We start from the raw sequence: 22407 nt of genomic DNA on the forward strand, positions 1-22407 counted from the left end.
ATGAGTGTTGATCAGTTAATTCCAGTTTAATAGTACATGTGGTATTTGTTTTTCCATTCTTGTGATACTTCACTTAAAAGAATGGTCTCCAGTGCCATCCAGGTTGTTACAAAAGGTTCACCATTTTTTTGTGGCTGAGTAGTAAGTACTCCACGGTATACATATACCACATTTTATTAATCTACTCCTGTATCGATGGGACACTTGGTTGGTTACACATCTTTGTGATTGTAAATTGTGCTACACTAAACATTCAAATGCAAGTTTCTATTTTATAAAATATCTTTTTTTCCTTTGGGTAAATACTCAGTTGTGGGATTGCTGGTTCAAATGATAGGTCTACTTTTAGTTCTTTGAGGAATCTCCATACTACTTTCCACAGAGGTTGCACTAGTTTGCAGTCCAGCCAACAGTGCATAAGTGTTCCTGTCTATCTGCATCCATGCCAGCATCTGTTGTTTTGGGATTTTTTTGATAAAAACCATTCTCACTGGAGTTAGGTGATATCTCATTGTGGTTTTAATTTGCATCTCCCTGATAATTAGAGACATTGAGCATTTTTTCATATTTTTATTGGCCATTAGTCTATCTTCTTTTGAAAAGTTTCTGTTCATATCTTTTGCCCACTTTTTAATGGGGTTGATTGATTTTTTTCTTGTTGATTCACTTGAGTACTTGTAAATTCTGGTTATTAGCCTTTTATCAGATGTATAGCATGCAAATATTTTCTCTCATTCTGTAGGTGGTCTTTTAACTCCATCGATTGTTTCCTTGGCTGTGCAAAAGCTTTTTAATTTAATCAGGTCTCATTTATTTGTTTTTGCTATTGCTGTCATTGCCTTTGGGGTTTTCTTCATAAATTCTTTGCCTAGGCTGATATCTATAAGAGGTTTTTCAACCTCTTCTTCTAGAATTCTTACAGGCTCATGCCTTAGGTTTCAGTCTATTATCCATCCTGAGTTAATTTTTGTGAGTGGTGAGCCGTGTGGATATTGTTTCAGTCTTCTACATTGGCTATCCAATTTTCCTAGCACCATTTATTGAATAGGGATTCTTTTCCCCGGTGTATGTTCTTGTCTGCTTTGTCAAAGATCAGATGGCAATATGAGGATGATTTTATATCTGGGTTCTCTGTTCTGACCCATTGGTCTATGTCTCTGTTCTTGTGCCAGTATCATGCTGTTTTGGTTACTATAGCATTGTAGGATAGCTTGAAGTCTCATAAAGTGATGCCTCCCAATTTGTTCTTTTTGCTTAAGGTTGCTTTGGCTGTTTGGGCTCTTTTCTGATTCCCTATAAAGTGTAGAAGTATTTTTTCTAAATATGTGAAAAATGACATTGATATTTTAATGGGAAGTGCATTGAATCTGTAAATCACTTTGGGCAGTATAGACATTTTAACAACGTTGATTGTGCTGATCCGTGTTCATGATATGTTTTTCTATTTGTTTACATCCTCTGGGATTTCCTTCCTCAGTGTTTCATAGTTTTTCCTGTAGAGGTCTTTCAGCTCCTTGGTTAAATATATTCCAAGGTATTTTATTTTCTTTTTTGCTATTGTAAATGGTATTGAGTCTTTGATTTGATTCTCAGCTTGATTGTTGTTGGTGTAAAGGAATGCTACTGATTTGTGCACATTGATTTTGTAATCTGAGACTTTGCTGAATTTATTTATCAATTCCGGGAATTTCTAGGCAGAATCTTTGGGGGTTTTCAGATACAAGATCATATTGTCAGCAAAGAGTGATAGTTTGACCTCTTGTTTCCCCATTTGGATATGCTTGATTTTCTTCTCCTACCTGATTGCTCTGGCTAGGACTTCTAACACTATGTTTAATAGGAGTGATTACAGTGGGCAGCCTCATCTGGTTCTAGTTCTAAATGGGAATGCTTTCAGTTTTTCCCCATTCAGTATGATGGTGGCTGTGGGTTTATCGCATGTGGCTTTTGTAATTTTGAGGTATGTTCCATCTATGCCTATTTTGTTAAAAGTTCTTATCATAAAGGAGTGCTGAATTTTGTCAAATGCTTTTTCTGCATGTATTGAGAAGATCATGTGGTCTTTGTTTTTACTTCTATTTATGTGGTGAATCACATTTATAGATTTGTGTATCTTGAATCATTCTTGCATCTGTGGGATGAAACCCACTTGGTTGGTGGATTATTTTTTTGACGTGCAGCTGAGTTCGGTTTGCTAGGATTTTATTGAGAATTTTTGTATCTATATTTATGAGGGGTACGAATATAGGGAGCCACTGCTCCCATTCAGCCAGCATACCCAGGGCATCTGGTTGTCATGGGAACCAGGAGCTAGGCTAATTTACTCCGAATACCATGCCCATATCCAATATGGTGGTTCTCCATGGGAGTGGAGGAGGGTTGCACTTATAGATCCCCATTCCTCAGTGCCCCTCTACACTCCTCCATTGGATGTGTCCACAAGAGCTTCCTTGCTACCCAAGTCTAGGACTGAGATTTCTCTCCTGCATCTGCTTACACCACTCTCATGTCTGGGGAGCACCAGGTATGGCCTGCCTATCCAAGCCACCAGCACACGATCTAGTAAAACACTAGTCGGCAGGAAGCTCACAAATTGCAACAGCTTTGCTCTCAGTGGCTGGCTCAGCCAGGAATGCGCACCTGCCCTAGAGAAGTAGCCGTTCATGTGCTCTTTGATTCAGAGTATTCTCGTGGTTGCAGTGGCAGGGAGGGGCTGCTGCTACCAGCCAGCCTGAGCCAAAATTACTTTCTCTGATACTGTAACTGGAGGAGATGCAGAGGAGAAAGTGTCCAGGTGCAAGAAAGCCAGCACTACAGTCTCCTTTGTCACTCTCTCATAGAGTATCCCTTTATAACACCTGAACTCCTGGCGTTTGCTGGTTCACCCCGCTATTCCTATTTAGCTGCCATGTCTGGGCTCATGGAGGGTAGAAGCACCCCCAGTATGTTCTGTGTCCTGCTTTCCACTGATAGTACCTAGGTGGGGTAGGGGAAGCACCCCTTACCCTTTCACTGGGCTCCAAGCCTCTCCTGGTTTGGTCCATGCCACTATCTTCTCCTATCTTCCTCTTTCCCTGCTTTGCTGTTTTTCTTGGTTGGGTCCTCGGATGTCTCTGCCGTCTCTCCCTGCAATCCACACCTGGGCTGCAAATGCTGTCCACTTTCCTCAGTCCAATATACTACCTTCCAGCCGGGAAGATCTGACAAGTGATGTCTCTAGTTGGGCATCTTGGCTGCTGCCCTTGGCCACATGCTTTCATTCCGCTTTGGTATAACCTAGGGCTTGTCCAGGTCAGGCCTGATCTTGGGAATGAGTCCTCCTCAGCACAAAGGCAGGACCCAGTTCCATTAAAGCTCTTGAGCAGGGTTCCCTTTGCCCCCGAAATAATAGTCAGGAGGGTTTCCCTAAGCCACCGTCACAACTGCCTCTCAACCACCAAATGCCCCCAACACCTATGGGGCCATGGCCACTCTCACCCCCGCTGGACTCTTATAGCCACAGTTGTCTCATTGATCTATGTGTCCTCAGGATTATGGGGTTGGGGGTTGCTCAGTTCATGCTGTTGAATCAATATGTGTGGCTCATTTGATACCAAAATTATGGGGATATTTATGCATGCCCATATGACCACTTCTGTAGGAATGTTTTCTGCTCACTTGGATCTTTTTTTGTTTTTTCTCTCAGTGGCCCACCCTCAGGACCCTCACCACCCATCGGAGAAGCCTGTCATTCACTGCCATAAATGTGGGGAGCCCTGCAAGGGTGAAGTGCTTCGGGTCCAGACCAAACATTTCCACATCAAATGTTTCACCTGCAAAGGTATAGTGCCTCCAGCTTCCTGGCTTAGTGGCATGTCACAGTCAGTGCTTGCTGTCGGGTCCACCCCATCCCCATAACTCCACATCAGGAGTTAAGAATGCCCTCAGAAGCCCTGGAATCATTTACTTCTAGTTTGGGATTTGATTAGACTCTGGGGGGACAGTGAGACCCCCAGGACCACTGATTCACAGGCCTTTGGGTGCCCACTAAGGTCCCTGATTCTACCATGGAAGAGCAGTAAAAGCAAACACAAGTGTTGTGTTTCACACCTTATCTTTCTTTTTCTCTGAAATAAGGGATTCTTACCACAAGGTAACCTTGTCCCAATATCCACTAGTTACAGGAGGACTAGAAAACTTGTAAGATTAGTGTGCCAAATCACTGGCTTCTCTATGTGTGTGTGCGTGCATTGAGAAGTATTAGGAGGCCTCCAAGCAGAAAAATACGTCCCATCCAAGAAGCTACCAATTTGATGTTGATTTCCATTAACAAGCCTACCTTTTTAGGTTTACAAAGGTTGGCATCTTGGTATGAAATATGCTGACCTGTTATTTGAGAGCCAGGGCATGGCTGATTAGGGAAAAAGAGGAAGAAGAGAGTGGTTTGTGTGTGTGTTTGAGAAATAGGTTACTTGAGCTGAGAGCACATCTGGTTAGCTCAGGATGGGGTTGAAAGATGTAGGAAGAGATGGAAAGGGAACAAGATTCTGAGCTTGCCTTGTAGCTTTACTCTGTGCCCTGCACGCATTAAGTACCCTCATTCCTGAAAACTGAGTTTCATTTTGAGTGTCGAGTCACAAAGACTCAGCATTGCAGGCTTGGCGTGGTGGCTCACACCTGTCATCCTAGCACTCCGGGAGGCAGAGGTGGGAGGATTGCTTGAGATCTGGAGTTTGAGACCAGCCTGACTAAGAGCAAGACCCCCATCTCTACTAAAAATAAAAAAATTAGCCAGATACAGTGGTACTCACCTATAGTCCCAGCTACTCAGGAGGCTGAAGCAGGAGCATCACTTGAACCCAGGAGTTTGAGGTTGCAGTAAGCTATGATGATGCCACTGCACTCTAGCCTGAGACTTTGTCTCCAAGAAAAAAAAAAAAAGAAAGACTCAGCATTGCATCCTAAGCCACCCATCTGTGGCCAGGGAGGTCTCCAGTAGACACCAGGCTACTTGAGAATACGTGAAACAGGAGGAGGGGGTGCTTTGCTGGAGCCTACAGCTGTTCCCTTCACTGAGCATAAACTTTTCAGGAGAAGGAGTGTTAGCATGTGTAGCTAGGGTGAGAAGGGAGGAGGAGGTCGGGTTTGAGCTAAACTCCCTCAACCTAAGCTCAATGCATGACATAGGTTACACATGCAGTACACACATCTTGTAGGGAGAGATAATTTAATCCTCCTGAAAACCTCTGTGAGTAAGAATGATAAACCTGAGTTTTCAGACAACCCAAGTTGGTCATCAAGAAATATCAGAGCCACATCCAGGGTGTTTACTGTGCTGCCGTCCTGTGTGGCTTGAGTCCTGCCTTCGCATTGAGCATCTGTGTGATTGTGGGCAACTTACTTGTCTCTCTGTGGCTCCGGGTCCTAATCTCTAAAATAAAGAGACTAGACCATATGACGCTTACATCACCCCAGGTCTGAAATTTGTAGATTCTGTATACACGTAACTATCTATGTGTATCATATAGAATGCAGAGGTACTGAGTTAGTGATTCTTAGGTAGTATGTCAGAGAAAAAATATTTTCTGGTTACATCCAGCTTGGCTAACTTGGAGTCAGAATTATATTTTGTTTCATTTTTTTCGTGAATTTCCTGAGACATGGTTCCAGGAATAGATTCAGTATGAAATATAAATATAATCGATAAAGGACTTCAGCCCTGTATGTACTTTATATTTCTGCTTGAAAGTATGAAGTATTGTTAGTCTCAGATATGGCGGTCACTGTTCAACACATCAAGGTATTAGAATACAAGGTATTAGAATACACGTTCATTTATCCCCTGTAGGGTGAAAGTTTCCTTGCTTTTTTAGTTCAAATCTAAGTACCAAAATATAAGTTACTTATGTTGGAAAGTTGTATCATATACTTGGTTTCATGCTATAAATGTTTCTGAAAAGTTGAATATTTGTTTAAATTGAATCCTATTTTAAAAGCATTTGCTATTTTTAGGAATTAATTTTCAATTTATAAAAGTATTACTAAAATAAATGAGTCATCTATTCTTATAAATTTATATTTTCTCACACTCAATCTGTCAATGTCTGCTGTCTTGTGTCCCAGCTTTCTGGGGTCACCCTTTTCTTTAATATCCAAAGAAAGTGGTTTAAGCTCCCCATACCTTATACTGCAGGAAGTCCATGAGTTTTCCCGAGATTCTAGAGCAGCATTGTCCAATAGAAACATGATGCAAGCCACTGTGTAATTCTAAATATGCTAATAGCTATATTAAAAAGCTAAAAAGGGACAGGCGCAATTTTCATAATATATTTTATTTAACCCCTGTAGCCAAAAATGTATCATTTCAACATGTAATATAAAACTTATTGAGATATTTGACATTCATTTTTTTTTCATACTTGCCTAACACATCTCAGTTTCGATTTGGCACATTTCAAGTGCTCAATAGCCACATGTGGTTAGTGGCTACCACATTGGGTAGCATGTTCTAAAGAGTCCTTGAGGTTTGCATTCTTGTGGTTCCCTCTCCAAATTCTTGCCAGTGTCAAATACTTGGTCTCCCCTTCTGAGTGCTGTCTTTTTCATTGCTTCATTCCACACTGGATATTTTTCCTTTTCCTCCATTTCCCAAGGCACCACCAACGTAAGGCGGCTGTTTTTATCAGACTTTACTGGAGGTCTGGGGTAGGTAATGGGAGGTTATAGCGCAGAATAGGCAACAACTGCCCTAATGTTCTTAGGCCATCTCCAGCACAAGAAATTTCTCATTGGTCAGGGCCATTTCTTTCTTTCTTTCTTGTTTTAATTAATAGACTTTAATTTTTAGAGCATTTTTCAGTTTATAGAAAAACTGGTAACAAAGTACAGGCCAGTGCTGTTTTTCATACTTATTTTTAGAACGTCATCTGCCTCCATCTTGGTAGGGCTTCTTCTCTCTTCAAAGACCCCTTTCTCCTCTGTCCCAATTAGATTGGGACTCTAAATTTCCTTAGGGTATCTACTTTTTATAAGTTCATTAGGATGGTTTCCCAGCAGAAACAGCAGTCTTCTCCCTGAGAAATGCTATCTTCCTCCTAACCCAAGTGACCCAGACTACAGCCAAGTCCTAAAACAACAGTTTCATTTTCTTTCCCTTACATCTAGAGTTGTGATGTTCAGATAATGAGCTAATGTCCCAGGACAAAGGACTTTGGGTGGGGAGCATGTGCCCAAACAAGGTGGGGCTTTTGCTCAAGAGCTGGCTAAATGCACAGGAGGCAGATTCAGGTTCTGACTGTGATTTCAGGGCCAGTGAAACTTTCTCCCTGGCATTCTCTCTCCCTCCCGCCCTGCTCTCCTTCATACATACACCATGTTGACAAAGCCTCCTATTTCTTGGATGGGGACAGAGGTTGCTTTCCACAGTTAGAAAGGCCTAAGATGCAAATGCTTGTGGGAATAAAAAGCAGGGATGAACTCTTTTAGCTAAAAAATAGGTTTTGGAAGAAAGGAAGAAAGAGGACACAGAACATTTTACACAAAGGCTAAACAAGTATGAAGGTGGGAAAGGGTTGCCATGGAGGAATTAGAGCTTATAGCACAGACTTAAATCATTTTCAGGTCCGAGGACTTCAGAGATGTAGCTGTAACAAGATAAAGCTTGAGGAGAAGGAGTTTTGCTGGTGAACTCATCCCACTTCCTAAAATGTCTGACATTGTGGGATCCAATGGGCCAAGAGTTATTCATCCATTTACTAAATGTTAATTGAACATATACTCCATAGAGGACAGTATGCTAAATGCTGAGACTAGAAAGGGACAACATACCATGTTTGTAGTCAGAGAACTCATGGGGTGTTGGAAGAGATATAAAAATAAGCAACATTTAAGAGACCAAGGCCAGGCGTGGTGGCTCACACCTGTAATCCTAGCACTCTGGGAGGCCGGGGCGGGAGGATCGTTTGAGCTCAGGAGTTCGAGACCAGCCTGAGCAAGAGCGAGACCCCCATCTCTACTAAAAAAAAAAAAAAAAAAATAGAAAGTAGCTGGACAACTAAATATATATATATATATAAAATTAGCCGGGCATGGTGGCACATGCCTTGTAGTCCCAGCTACTCAGGAGGCTCAGGCAGTAGGATTGCTTGAGCTCAGGAGTTTGAGGTTGCTGTGAGCTAGGCTGATGCCACAGCACTCTAGCCCAAGCAACAGAGTGAGACTCTGTCTCAAAAAAAAAAAAAAAAATTAAAATTAAGAGACCAAGTAATAAGTGCTGTGATGGAGAGATGAATAGGTTGCAGAACGGAAGACGGGAGACCCATAGGGAAGATATAATGGTAGTCCAGGTGGAAAAAATGTAAGGAAGCAGCAGACTATGATGGGGAGTAGGAGACAGATTTAAGAGACACTTACAGTTAGGGTTGATAGGATTTGATGACTGATCGAATGGGAGGAGTGAAGAAGGATCCAAGTTTCCAGCTGGACTGCCTCGGTGGATAGATAGAGTTGCCGCCAACTAAAGCAATACAGGAGCACTTTAGGGGCAGTGCTGGAGAGAGAGATAACGAGTTCAGTTTGGGATATATTGAGGTTGAGTATACACGGTATATAAAGTCCAGTAGGCTTAGCACTCAGGAGATGCTGGCCTGTGTTGGGAAGGAGGATTTGAAAGTCTTTGGCATCTGGATAATGGCTGAAGCTGTATGATTGTGTGTGGAATTTCCCTGGGAAAGAGCAAAAGGCAGGGACTGAATGCTAAAGGATGCCAGCATCTGTAGGAAGTAGAACCTCATGCCCATTCTCCACCTGAGAATATGTATCCATCTGGTAATGACATGAAGAAAGTGGTTTAACTGACAGATGGACTCTATAATTAAATGAAAAGGAGATCCCAAAAGCTTACATTATTTCTCATAATAACCCAGTGGGAGTAGAATGTGGCTGCAGGGGTCTAAGTGAAGCTATTCTGTCTTCAGAACTTGATAGTTTGTTTTCCATCCTTGCTCATTAGCAGGAGTCTTCCCACTAACTTAAAGGAGTTGTTCTAATGCTACCTGTTTATTCTGCAGTATTGTTCCAGTCGATGTGATAGTTTTTTAATCTATCACCTTCTCTGCATCATGGTTGTATTACAGGCTGCATGAGAGAATAAGAAACTTGAAAGCAAATGAGAAGTTTTCATCCCAATGTGGATGTGGGCGTTTTAGTATTTGCCCAGGTTCTTCCCTGATGGAATAGCTGCCAATGAGGGACAAATTGTCAAAGTCTGGCACTTCTAAGTATCTCTTTAATTATATATATTATATATCTTTATGCATTATTTTGATATGTAATTCATCATAATTATTGTTGTTTATCTTGAGCATTTTTCAGAGTAAGGCCCTAATTTTTTCTGCCAGAAAGTTCTAGAGCATTTAGAAAAGACCAAAGACCAGGGAGGCTGCCCAGAGAATCAACAATCAAGAATCACTGTCCATTGGGAGGCCGAGGCGGGTGGATCGCTCAAGGTCAGGAGTTCGAGACCAGCCTGAGCAAGAGCGAGACCCCGTCTCTACTAAAAAATAGAAAGAAATTAGCTGGACAACTAAAAATAGAAAAAATTAGCCAGGCATGGTGGCGCATGCCTATAGTCCCAGCTACTCGGGAGGCTGAGGCAGGAGGATTGCTTGAGCCCAGGAGTTTGAGGTTGCTGTGAGCTAGGCTGACGCCATGGCACTCACTCTAGCCCGGGCAACAGAGTGAGACTCTGTCTCAAAAAAAAAAAAAAAAAGAATCACTGTCCAGCTAAGTTTTCTCTGTTTTCAGTAATCTTTTCCCAAACTGTCCTGTGTAAAATTTTCACTACTCCCTATATCACATCTCTCCTTGCTTTATCTTTTTTTCTTAATTTTTTTGGGGGGGAAGGGAAACTTCCCCTTCACCCTGGAATGTTTGCTGAAAGATCAACTCACAATAAGGCAGATTAATAAGAGAGAGATTTATTTACTATGCACACAGGGAGTATTACAGAGCGATTACCTATTTTCCCAGTGGGGTCCAGAAGTTTATATACCCTCATTTTAGACAGGAGAGGGAGATGAGGAATATAGATGATTCTGTTGAGTGGCAATAAATGGTTACTAGCAAGGATGAATAAATACTTGGGAGAATGAATGGAGGGGAAGGAAAAGATTGACTTGTAAATGATTCTCTTTGGAAACTAAATTAACCTGAGAGACAGGTATTATCTTAAAATGGTTTGGGCCAGTAAAGATATCTATCATTAGTTATGGAGCTACATGTCTGCCTGGCAGATATAGCAGATAAGAAAACTTATGTTCAGGCAGTTCTTGGTTAAGCTGTTGCTGCTGCTTAATTTTTTCTCCAGTTTAGACGCTTAGCTTTCTCGTCTGGGCTCATGTGGCAGAGCGGGTATTGGTTATTTTGGGGCTCAATCAATTTGGGAAAATTGATAAAACTCCAGCAAAATGGAAGCATTTCTTATATTCTTCAAAAGGTGATCTCAGGCTTTTAATATCTATTTAGAGAATCTTAGTCATTTGGAAACTGATTAACAGGCAGAATTAGCTGGATGAGGTGGCTCACACCTGTACTGTTATCCCAACTCAAGAGGCTGAGGTGGGATGATCACTTGAGTGCAGGAGTTCAAGACCAACTTAGGAGACATAATGAGACTTCTTCTCTTAACAAAAAGAAAAAAAAAAATAGGAAGGGGGGTAGCAGAATTAACCAGGATGATGGGGGGAAAAAAGTGCAATATAAATGTGTTCCTTTCTTACTGCAAAGAAGAAACCACTTTTCATACTGTCTTTTGTTTATGAAAGGATAATCCTGAATATTTTATCGTTTGAATTTTTTGTCATGTTAAAATGTTACCTTGTCAAATAAACATAATTTAGATTTTTTTAAATATTTAGGGTTTTGAATTCCAAACTGGAACAGGATAAGGGCACATAATCTTTCCAAAATATACTGCTTATCAGTTTTGACTCTTGTTAGGAGATAATTATCCGTGAGTCTCTTGTGAGCATAAGTGCTGATAGCTTTTTGTTTTGAATAACTTTTTAAGGATGTTTGTATAACAATCAGCTTTGGAAGATAGAGACAGTGTTTCCCTCCAGGGTCAAGGGCAGATTTATTTGCTGTCCAGTATAATAAAGATAATGTCTGCCTCTGGAGCAAAGCTGGACAGGTTTGCTTGTTGCTCATTATAAAAGATTGAAGTTTCCTAAGTGTGAGGTCCCTCAGCCGTGACACAGCCCACTGTGAGGACAGCATCTGGCTGTGCCTACTAATGTTACCTCAGGGGATTTGGGAGCATGAGGAAACCAGTAACAGATATGAAGCTCACGCTGCCTGCTGTGCTGTGATAATAGTCTTTTGTTTCTGACCCAGGAGTTTCATGTTTTCTGCCAGCATCCATAAAACTGGAGGAGGCAAATTTATTAGCTTGCAAGTAAGGTAAAATCTCAGATTCTTTACAGTTCTCAACAACCCTAAGGTCACGTCTATGAACGCTTATTTCTTGAAAAATGACATGTTAAAGTTCACACAGCTTTATCAAGGAAGCACAAACCAAGAAAATGATTTGTACAACTAAGGTTATGGGAGTGTTTGCGCTATGGAGGAAGGAAGAAAATTAAATTTTCCTGAACCGTTTGTAAAACAAGCAGTTAGCCAGTCACATTGCTGTTTCTTTTTATCTCCTGACCCTGAACCATCGAATGCCCCATGCTTGGACCTCCTCTCTACGTCTACTTTCTAGTGACCTCATCCAGTCTCGTGGATTAACACCATCTGTCCCCTGACAATTCCCAAGTCTATTCTTCTCCCCTGCAATCCAGGCTGGTATCTTCATCAGCCTTCTCAGAATCTCCAGTGTTCACCTCAAACCACACTCTCCTGATTACTGGCCCCATCCCCATCCCAACCTTCTTCTCTAGCCATTTAATAATTCCAGCAGTTGTCAAGACCTTCTTTCTGGTTGCTCAGACTAAAACTCTTAGAGTCATTCTCAACTTCTCTTTTTTTCTCACATAACACAAGTAATCCATCAACAAATCCTAACAGCCTTGTCTTCATAGTATATACAAATTTGACTATTTATCACTGTCCCAAAGATAACGACTCTGCTGGTCCAAGCCATCCTTGTGTCTTGTCTGAATCAGTAATTTTAGCAGGTCTCCCTGCATTTGCCCTTGGCCCCGACACCCCCCACAGTTTATTCTCAATGCAATAGCCAAGGTGATCCTTAAAAAAAAAAAAAAGTCAGATCCTCTCACCTTTCCAAAGAACTCATCTTTTGGAAAGATATCCAAAGACCTCCGTAGGACCCTGAAGGCCCCTCCCCACTGTTACTCTCTGAGCTCATCCCTCACCATTTTCTCCCTGGCTCAGTCTGCTGAGCTACATTGTCCTGCTTGATCAAACAAGTGCCAAATAGCCCCAGGACCTTTGCACTCACTGTTTCTTTTGCTTGACAAGCTCTTCACCAAGATATGTGCCTGATGCCCTCCCACACCTCCTTGGGGTCTCTTCTGAAATGTCACTTATCAATGAGATAATCCTTGACACCATCTGATATGTACATATGTATATATGTATGCATATGTGTATAAATATAAATATACACATTAAGTTAGGTATGGTTTGTTTATTGCCTGTCTCCCCCCCCACTAGAATGTAGGCACCAACAGGGCAGGAGGTTTGTATTAGCAATCCTTAGAAAAAGCCTAATTTGTAGTTAGGCACTCAATAATACTTGTTGAATGAATGAATGAAATGTTTATCATTGAGTGATATATGGGTTGAATATCCCTAATCCAAAAATTTGAAATCTGAAATTCTCCAAACTCTGAGACTTTTGACACTAACATTATATCCAAAGGAAATGCTCTTTGGAGCATTTTGGATTTCAGATTTTTTGATTAGGGATGCTCAACTGGGAAGTATATAATGCAAATATTCCGAAATCTGAAACACTTCTAGTTCCATGCATTTCCGATGAAGAATGCTTACCCCGTACTAATTATAAATTATTATTTCCAAATTATTAAGTCAAGTCACTAAGATTTGGTTTCAGTTATTTTGTAAGTGTAGGGAGGAGGAAATTTTTTTTTTTTTTTTTTTTTTGTGGTTCCCAGACTCACTGTTTCTCACATAGTGAGAAAATGTTCTCTCTCCAATCCTTTTTTCAATCCTTCTAATTTCATGAAGCAGAAGGTCTTTATAACAAAGAGAGAACAGCTTTCAGGCCCAGGGACTTGATCAAGCAATGGTTATCGAAGCTCAAATTTAATTATACTGTTTAATATTTATTTCTACAGATTCTTCATATATAGGTGAAGGGACACTGGCTGTTGATTTATGAGAGCAATATACATTTGCCTTTTAAAAAAATCATATTTGATAAAAATGAGCTGATTTTTAAAAAACATTAAGGAAATAGAATAGGTAGATGAAAACTAGGCAAACAATAGTGAAGGTGGTATGTAAGTGAAACTGGGAAAGTCTGAGACATGCCCATCCCGATGCCTGCTTGGATTTGCATCTGAAGTGAGGAGGCTGTTTCATGGAGGCTTTTCATGTCAGCCTTGCCATGTTATAGCCATGACATCTGCTGACAATGAGAAAAACTGCACTTGTAATAGTCAAACATTTTAGGTGTTGTGGTGAGATTGGTCTGCCACTGATGAGATTGAATTAGTGAAGTTTGGTTGTAATTTGAAAGTATCATGTAAGAGTTGACTCTACTTTGGCCATGTTTTCCTTTCATTTAATCTGAGAGGGATTTTGATAGTGTCTGCAGAGGTACCATAGACCGAGTGAGAGGTAGAGGGCAAAAGTCGATCCCTTGATAAGATCAGCCAAGATCAACTGAGATAAGCACCTTAAAGACTTTTTGTCCACATTAGAGCCATGCAGAAGGGCTTGGAGCAGCCTGTCTCTGTGATAGAAGTGGCATTTGGGGGTACCTTCAAGCGTGCTTCTGTGATAACTATTCACTTCTCCGCCTTTGCTACCACCTGCGGGATGTTGGCAGTGGCCCACCATCCACCCTGTAAGGCCACATGGTGGGTCCCACTTTCTCTCCAGAGAAGCATGTTTATAATGTACCTCAGCACCAAGGACAGCCTTTCTGCTACCCCTGAAGCTTCTGAAACTCTGGGTTTCTCATATTCACATGACAACCTTTAGTGAGAACTGGGGAGAACCTCAGTAGCTATAATGTGTCGGGAAATACCATGTGTGCAGTTTGAAAGCTACTCAGGTAGGGGTTTCTCTGATAAGGATTCTCTGATCGTGGCCCTTGTTGGGATTTTCTTCAGAACAGCCTCATTAAATATAGAACGTAGGTACGAGACACTCAGCCGAAGAGTAGACCTAAAAGTGCCTGCTGTGGCCATACCTGCCTAGTAATGTGCAGATGGAGAAAGTCATGGCATCCACATACACTCTAAGAATTCTACATGGGGGAAAAGAAGCAAGGCTGTAGAATTCCCTGCCATTTTTCTGCACCCATAAGTTCAAAGCTGAAAACTGAAATTAAACGATCATCAGCGATGAAAACCCTGATTAACCTAAGGGCAGAGTATAAATTCTGAGTGTTAAACAGTAACATTTGTTTATTCAACAAATAGTTTTTGCGTGCTCAGACACTCAAAAATAATTTATATACTTTCAAGTTGTAAGTTAGACATGAACTCTGCCTTCATAGGGCTATTAATCGGGCATCAAATGGTCGTACAAATATGACTTAACAACCGTGGTGGGCAAATGGACGATAAATGGAGCTGTGTGAGTGATGAGAGCATGCACCTGGAGGATCTTGGTGTGTTTGGGGGGTGAGGGGCAGGTAGTCAGGAAAGTCTTTCCGACCCCACCTCGACTTCTCTGGGAAGAGGAGTTTGGCACAACCACCAGTTAATTTCTCCTTGTAATAAAAGTCGACTAAATGGACTTCACTATTCCAAAGAGAAGGTCTGCATTCTTTTCTTACTGAAAGTCACTTAAGTTTTGCATAAATCAACCTGGGAATATTGACACCTGATGGCCTTCCAATCTTTCCCATGTGTAATGTTTACAGAGCATGTCATCTACCCATTCCCTGTGCTAGGCTATGGAGGGTTGAAAGGGATAGATGACATAGCACCTACCCATGAAGAACTTGGGACCTGAGGAAGCAAGGTGCTTATGAGTGGAATCATAGCTGGTGGCAGGACAGGTGCAGGCGAGTGGTCCAGACACCAGGTGTGGTGAGTCAGAGACCACCTAGAGCTCAGTGGTCTGGGGCTGTTGCCAAGGAGGGAACAAGTTAGGAACATAAATCTCCAGGAAACTTAATAACCTTCCCAGGACTAGAAAGGGGAGCATGCTGGGTGTGGTCAGGTGTAGGGGCTGCCTTGTTGAAGACAGTGGATGGGGAGGACAGAGGTATGACTAGAGTTGGCACTGACCTTAATTTGAGCAAATGAACTTTCTGCTAGAAATGAATGAAACCATGATGTTCCTATTGTCATTCAAAAGATGGCACTTTAAACGTTAATTATAGTAACTTTATTCCTTTTCAAAAATGGAATTGGTTTTATATGTTATTTATAGCCTCATTATTTTAAAGAGACTTCTGATGTTGGGTGTCTGTGGAAAAAAAAAATCAGATCATGTAAGCTCTTCTCTCAGGGTAGCACTGGCAGAAATCCTTATATAGAATTGTGTTTTGGTAGAGACTATTGCCACTTAGCAGTGTGAGTCTTAACTTTGTGTTAGAGGGTGTGGGAAATGATCCTATTCAACAGCTTCTTTAAATCTCCTGCTTCTATTATCTGTAATGTCCAGTCCATCAAGAAAGCCCATGAACATCACAACTATTTTTAAAGTATTTCTCTAAGACTATTAGAAAATTCAGATTACAACTGCTAATGTCAATGAGTTGGAATATATTTTTCAAGAATTAGTCTTTTTAAAAGATTACATTCTGTGAAAGGCCTTGGGAAAAATATCACATCTTCAATAGCACTTTCCATGTTTGCCAACTTAGGGTAAGATGTTTACCAGGTCGGGATTATTCTGTGTAGAACATGTGAACTTACAAAGTACGTGGATATTTATGGAGTAAAATGGATAATGATTGGAGGGGGTGGTGTTCAAATATACAGATGAAGGGTTTTCTGTGTTTAGTTTTTTTAAAAGCAAAATTGTAATGTCTAATTTATAAGAACTAACTCTTTATATCTATTTCTGAAATGGAACTTTGGAAAGTAGTTAAAGTGATGAGTTTGATGTTGTTTTCATTGTAGTGTACTCCCTGTGACCTGACCTAGATATGTAGGTCAAGAAAATGCCATTATCACATTATCCATATCCACAAGGATGTGTGTGCTGGCTGTCCTGGATAGAAAGGCCATTTGTTCTATCATAAGTATTCCCTAACCAAATACTAATGTGTAGAGTATCCCCCCTCAGGAGCCTGCTCTCCTTCGTAATCCCCTTCGTGGTTATAACTGTAAGCTTATCTAACCTACATCTCCTGGTATCTGTAAAACAAACTTTTTCCCATCTTATCCTCCTTAGATGGAAAAGAGCTGATCATCGATTTACTTAAAATAAGCCACCATACCCTTAAAGGCCATTATTACCCAGACTTCTTTTTCTTTGGTCTAATCCCATCTACTGGTTTTTTTAGTGCTGTTTCCCAGCCCTTTAATTATTCCCATTGCTGCCCTGTAATCCCATTCTAGTTTCTTCTCATCTGTCTTAAATCACAGAGCACTAGTCACCCTCTTGTCCTCTGTAATCAGGGCCTTCTTGGTGTTGCTAAACAAAGCAGAGCGTAGCCCAACCCTGTGCAGAGCACTGTGAATTGAAATTGTCCCTTGAGTTGTTGACTTGCGGTCACTTTTGGTTGCTAAGAAAGTACAGAAGAGTCTTAGACTAGAGAAGTTGGGAGGTGAGTGGAGTGACTACCTCGGCACCATGATCTTGATGCCAACTAGGTAGTTTCAGGAGCAAAGATGGGATTACTGGTGCAAAGTCCTGTGGAAATGCCCTGTATCTTATGCCATGCCAAAGGAACTTGGCTCCAACCGCAGGGCCCAGACACCAGCCTGGATAAAGCAATATGAAATAGGAGGAAGTATAGCGGAAGATATAAAATAGCATAAGAAGTTCTCTTTGCCTTCAGTAAGGTTGTAGTTGAGACAAGGAAACAATGGCAGTATACAGACCCATTACAAGAAAACATAGTAAGAGCCACATGTTAATACTTGTTCTGAGTCCCAAGGATGCGGAGTCCTGGGGGACTGGAGGAGGCTGTTGGAGGTCGAACCTGATGGGGCCTGGAGTCTGGGCGGGTTGGCATTGGCAGGGGTGTGGGAGAGTGTCAGTGGGGTGCTCAGGAGATCAATCCGACTGGAGTAAAGTGCTGGTGTTCAGGAAGAGTCAGATGAGGGTTTGGAGGATGTGAGGCCTTAGATGCAAGGTCAAAGCATTTGGCAGAGTGAAGCAGGAAAACCTCTTGATGAAAGCATCTTTCTTATGTTGACTTGGAGGAGGTGTGCATGGGAGATTGGGCAGGGGAGAAACTAGAGGAAAAGGCCCACTGGGAAGGTTACTAGGCCCCATGCTAACTGCTTCCTGTGGTTGCTGGTGAACATGGTGACATATCTGCGCCTTTATTTGTTTTCCATAGGGTCAGTTTATAGACACACACATAACTGTAACTGAGGCTATCTATTGTGCCTAGGTTTATAAAAGGCAATGATACAGGATCCAGCTCTTTCTGGAGACTGAAAAGGGGAGAGGGATAGTAGAGAATATAGAACTTAGTAAAATTTACCTGTGAGCCTAAAATTCGAATGTGTGGTCCAGTTTGAGCATAACTCCCTGGGGTAGGCAGGGTGAGTCCTATTAAGCATAGCCAACCACTCGTTTCTTTCTGGTGAACATTTTCAGCCATAATGTCTGATAATAATCTATGCTATGGTAGAGGACTTCAATACTGTTTTTATGTTATGGGCTAACTCTTAATAGGGAAAAAAAAATGGTATATTGAGTGAGAGAATATTATTTTGGGGGTGATATTTGTTTCTTGAGCTGTTTACAATTAGTATTGTTTGCACATGAAGGTTGCACAAGGATTAACAACAAACTTACTATGTAGTCATAGATTTTATTAATCAATAGAGGTTCTTAAATGGTTCCCTGCCAACTAAGTAAGGCTCTTATTATTGTAAATTCAAACTCTAAATTAAATACAAACCCTCCAATGTCTTGCTTTGGGGGCCCATTTCACCATCTGGTTGAGCTTGTAGCTATCTTCTTTCCCAGAAATGATCATTGATTTTGATGTGCATTTAGAAGTTAATGTGAAAACGCTCTTAAAATCTGATTTTTGAGGCTTAAGTATTTGCTTCTAGGCTAATGCATTAGCAATACTTATTTCTGGCGGGAAGCTGCTGCCTCACATCACTGTTGACGAGTCTCTGTTCAGCTATTTTGAGCTCTGGGCTACAGTGAGTAGGACTTGTGAGCTACAGCACGTGGTACTTTCAAACACACAGCTCTGGGTTTCAGAGCAAAACTGGATTAACTCAGACCCCACGCTGTCATGGAATTTTTGGTGGTTTGGGAAGATACTGTGTCAAAGTCTACTTTTGTATTCTCTATGAAGAAAGGGTTTGAGGAGATGAATAGAATAAGACCTTGGATGAAATAAAATTCCTCTAAAATGTAGTTGGCTTCGAGCGTGGAGGCAGAGGATGGGAGGGATTAGGCATTCACAGTGTGTTCTAGGGTGGAGTGTTTGAGGGTCTGTACCCTGTGTCTGCTCCACTCTCAGCTCTAGCACATGGCCGCCTAGCAGGAGGCAGGGATGGTGTGGCCCCAGGCAGGATGGAACAGGATTCTGGCCTGATCAAGGACAAAGTAGCACTTTAGAGCATATGGCCCTCATCACGGGAAATGAGGAGGGTGTTATCCAGGTCCCACTTCATAGGCCAACTCCAGAAGGGCTCCTTGTGCCCTGCAAGGGGCTGAGCACCTGGCAGAAGGCCAGACAACCAGGGCCTTCCCTAGAAAAGAGAAGAAAGGACCCACCCAAGCCTGCTGGCCCCACAATTAAAATTCTAGTGTTGGTGAAAACTAAGGTGAAAAATTGTTCATGTTTGCTCCCTCTCTTGCTGGTATGAAATGATGAGAACCCAAGGGAGAGAGCAGCACAGCAGAGAGTTCAGTCTCCTGCTATGGATGAAGAAAATCTCTTTTGCATTTGACCCTCAAACCCACCTTTGGGAAGAGTCTTAAGCATTATCCATTCTCCTAAATGTTTGGCAGAATGAGCTAGTGGACAGACAGATGGAATGTCACTGAAATGAGTTTGTTGGAACATAAAATGTAACCACTGTTTTTAGAAGGCTGAAGAAAGAGTTGCTACTGCAGCCCTGCTCACGCCACTAAAATGCTGTTCTGTTTTCGCCCTTATTTCACACCTCCATACTTTGTTCTCTTCCTATTCCGTGGTATTTTTACAACATGGGCAGCTCTTCTTAATTTTTGTAAAAGATTTAAGACTTTAAAATGTGCCTGTTACTAATTTCACTACTTGTATATAAAATTTCTTGGATATACACATTCCTACTTACCGAGTAGTTAATTGTACTCAGTGGTTTGTAGAGAATGAATTCCAAAGTATCACATCAAGGCACAGGGCCATTTGTAGCCAGGCTTTAGCGATGGTAGAACAGGGCAGGATTCAGTGGGGCCTTGAATTGAGGAATGTTTTAAATAACTGATCATCAAGAAGAAAGTGATTAATCTCTTTCACTGGCAGCTCTACTTTTTAATGAAGGAATCTATGCTTTTCTCTGGTCATATGCTAACTTTCAACTAAAGCAAAGACAAAGGGAGCACCCAAAGTTAAAAATCTAAATACATCTTGTTGAAGTTTGACCTTACTAATTGAGATTTTGTGATTGTTTAGATGTGAAAGTTTTGCTTTGTGCCATCAGTTAAGAGTATTTGCTAAACTGTTAATATAAAACAGACGAAAGATTAAAAAAAAAATTTTTTTCATGTTAACTTTAAGATATTTTTGGTTAAAAAGAGTAACACCTCTGTCAAAGTGTACTTTTCAAAAAGTTAAGTATAGGCTCTCATACAAATATGGAGGGAGCATATATCAAAGATTGATTTAAGTCATTCATGAGGGAACCAGCACGATGGTAGACTTGGCTCAAGGTGGAACTAGAGGAGTGGGTTATAAAGGCATTCAGGAAAAAATGTAGGAGTCAGGTGGCAGAGCTAGATAGAAACCTGATTCGTGGTTCAACAGGATGATAAAACCAGACAGAAATCATCTACATCCCTACTGAACAAGAAAATAAAAGTTAACGTGAACTTCCAAATTCTGGGCCTTTAATCAATAGTAAAGAACTTGCCAAACACAGATCCGTTCCCCTGGGGTAATGAAATAATCCTTGGTGAGCTGTTGAACAAAGATCCGGCATGACACTGAAGCATGCTTTCTCCCTTCACCTTGTTCGCAAGTTCTGGATAATTTTTCTTAACATACTGTTGTTATTATTATTATTATTAAAGATGAGCTTCCATTTATATGGAGTACCTAGAGGAGTCAAATTCATAGAGACAGAAAGCAGAATGGGGGTTGCCAGGGGGCGGGAGGGAGGGGAAACAGGAGTTTCATGAGGGACAGAGTTTCAGTGTTGCAAGATGAAGAGTTGAGCCGGCAGGTGGTGGTGATGATTGCACAACAATGTGAATGTACTTAGTGCCACTGAACTGTACACTTAAAAATGATTAAGATGGTAAATTTTATGTTACTTATATTTCATCACAATTAAAAACTAAAATTAAAAAGTGAGCTGACATAGGTATATGAAGACAAAGTTAATACTTCTTTATCCTCCTGAAAGAACCAGTTTAATAACCCTCTGCTTGTGTTAACACACTTTTCCTTGTTCATAAGAACAGAAGTAGACTTTTCCAAAAATAGGATTAGTAAGATTTGTTACCCTCTGACATTTGTTCTTTTCACTTAACCATATATCACAGACAGCCCTCTGGGTGACAGATACTGATCTGATTCGTTCTTTTTAATGCCAGCCCCACAGACTGGACATGCCATGATTTATTCAACTATTTCTCTACTAACGGAAATTTAGGTTGTTTCCAGGTGCTTTTTTTTTTCCTGCCAATACAAACACTGTTACAACAAAATTGTTTTGATACAGGAGAGTGATGCTGAAGGCCAGGATCCGAGCAGTGACAGCGAGAAGGCAGAGGAAGGGATGGATCCAGGAAACATTTGGTTGGGGAAGTAGATTAGACTGTGTCCAGTTGAAAATGTTGGTGTAAGAGTGGGAGAAGGGATGCTGCTGCCATTTTACTGAGAGAAGGAATAGAAGGATAGCAGAAGGTTTCAGGAGGGATGGCAGAGAACCCAAGATGATAGTGTCTGTTTTGCAAATGCTGGGTTTGAGGTAGGAATCCTGTGTGTCCGTGACCAGCAGACAGCTACAAATCAGGTTCGAAAGCTTGGGGAAGATGTCACAGATGGAGATCCTTGATTTGAGAATCACTTGCACAAAGTTAACAGTTGAGGCAATGAGGGTGGGTGAGATCTGTCCCCAGGGAGGCCTTATATTGCAGAGGAAGGAGATGGTGTCCATGGGAGAGAGCCACCTGCCTTTAGTGTCTGGCCTAGGAGACTGAGAAGGGGTGCATAGAAGAGGAGGAACAGGGTTCGTAAAGCCTAGGGAGGGACAAGAGGGAAGATCCGAAATTGTTACAAGTCCATTCTCAGGCAATGCCGTAACGTTAAATATCTTCTAGGAACTGGCAGTGCGGGCTTTCCTTCTCCCTGCATGTTGTGTGTGCCTTTGAGGACCCCTGCCTCTGTGAGTCTCTCTTCAAACACCGATTCCCTGTATAAACCCCACCAGACATAATGGTATGGCTTGGCAAGCCAGCTTGAGCACTCCTTTGAATTTAAGGAGAAAGCCAAATCAAATCACAGTAGGGCACAGTTCCATTATAGTTTGGCATCAATTCTCAATAGTGTTAAGAAGTCATTTTTAAGGCTATATTACGTTCATAGAAACTCGGGCTTTATTAATAAAGGAGAGTGTCAATTTCACAAACCAAGTAAACTAGAAAAGGCTGCACAGAGGTAGCCTAAGAAAGTAGTAAATACAAACAATTTCTAAAACATTTAGAATTAGCTTTGAAACTGTCTCAACACTCTATATTAGCATATTGCCACCAGATCTTTTTATAAAAGATCTGTGAATTTTTTTTTTTTTTTTGAGACAGAGTCTCACTGTGTTGCCTGGGCTAGAGTGAGTGCCGTGGCGTCAGCCTAGCTCACAGCAACCTCAAACTCCTGGGCTCAAGCGATCCTCCTGCCTCAGCCTC

At 41.3% G+C, this 22407-nt stretch overlaps 1 protein-coding gene across 3 annotated transcripts in view; it reads left to right on the forward strand.

The window, feature by feature from the left end:
* ABLIM1 (actin binding LIM protein 1) overlaps positions 1 to 22407 on the forward strand; it is a 221275-nt gene that overhangs the window by 74318 nt on the left and 124550 nt on the right. For all 3 annotated transcript variants that reach the window (XM_012663914.1, XM_012663916.1, XM_012663915.1), the window contains exon 2: positions 3686 to 3820. In XM_012663914.1, the coding sequence (XP_012519368.1) occupies positions 3686 to 3820 (135 nt within the window). The remainder of the gene's footprint in view (positions 1 to 3685; positions 3821 to 22407) is intronic.

This window comes from Propithecus coquereli, unplaced genomic scaffold, assembly GCF_000956105.1.
Source record: "Propithecus coquereli isolate 6110/MARCELLA unplaced genomic scaffold, Pcoq_1.0 Scaffold84, whole genome shotgun sequence".
Classification (NCBI taxonomy): Eukaryota; Metazoa; Chordata; class Mammalia; order Primates; family Indriidae; genus Propithecus; species Propithecus coquereli.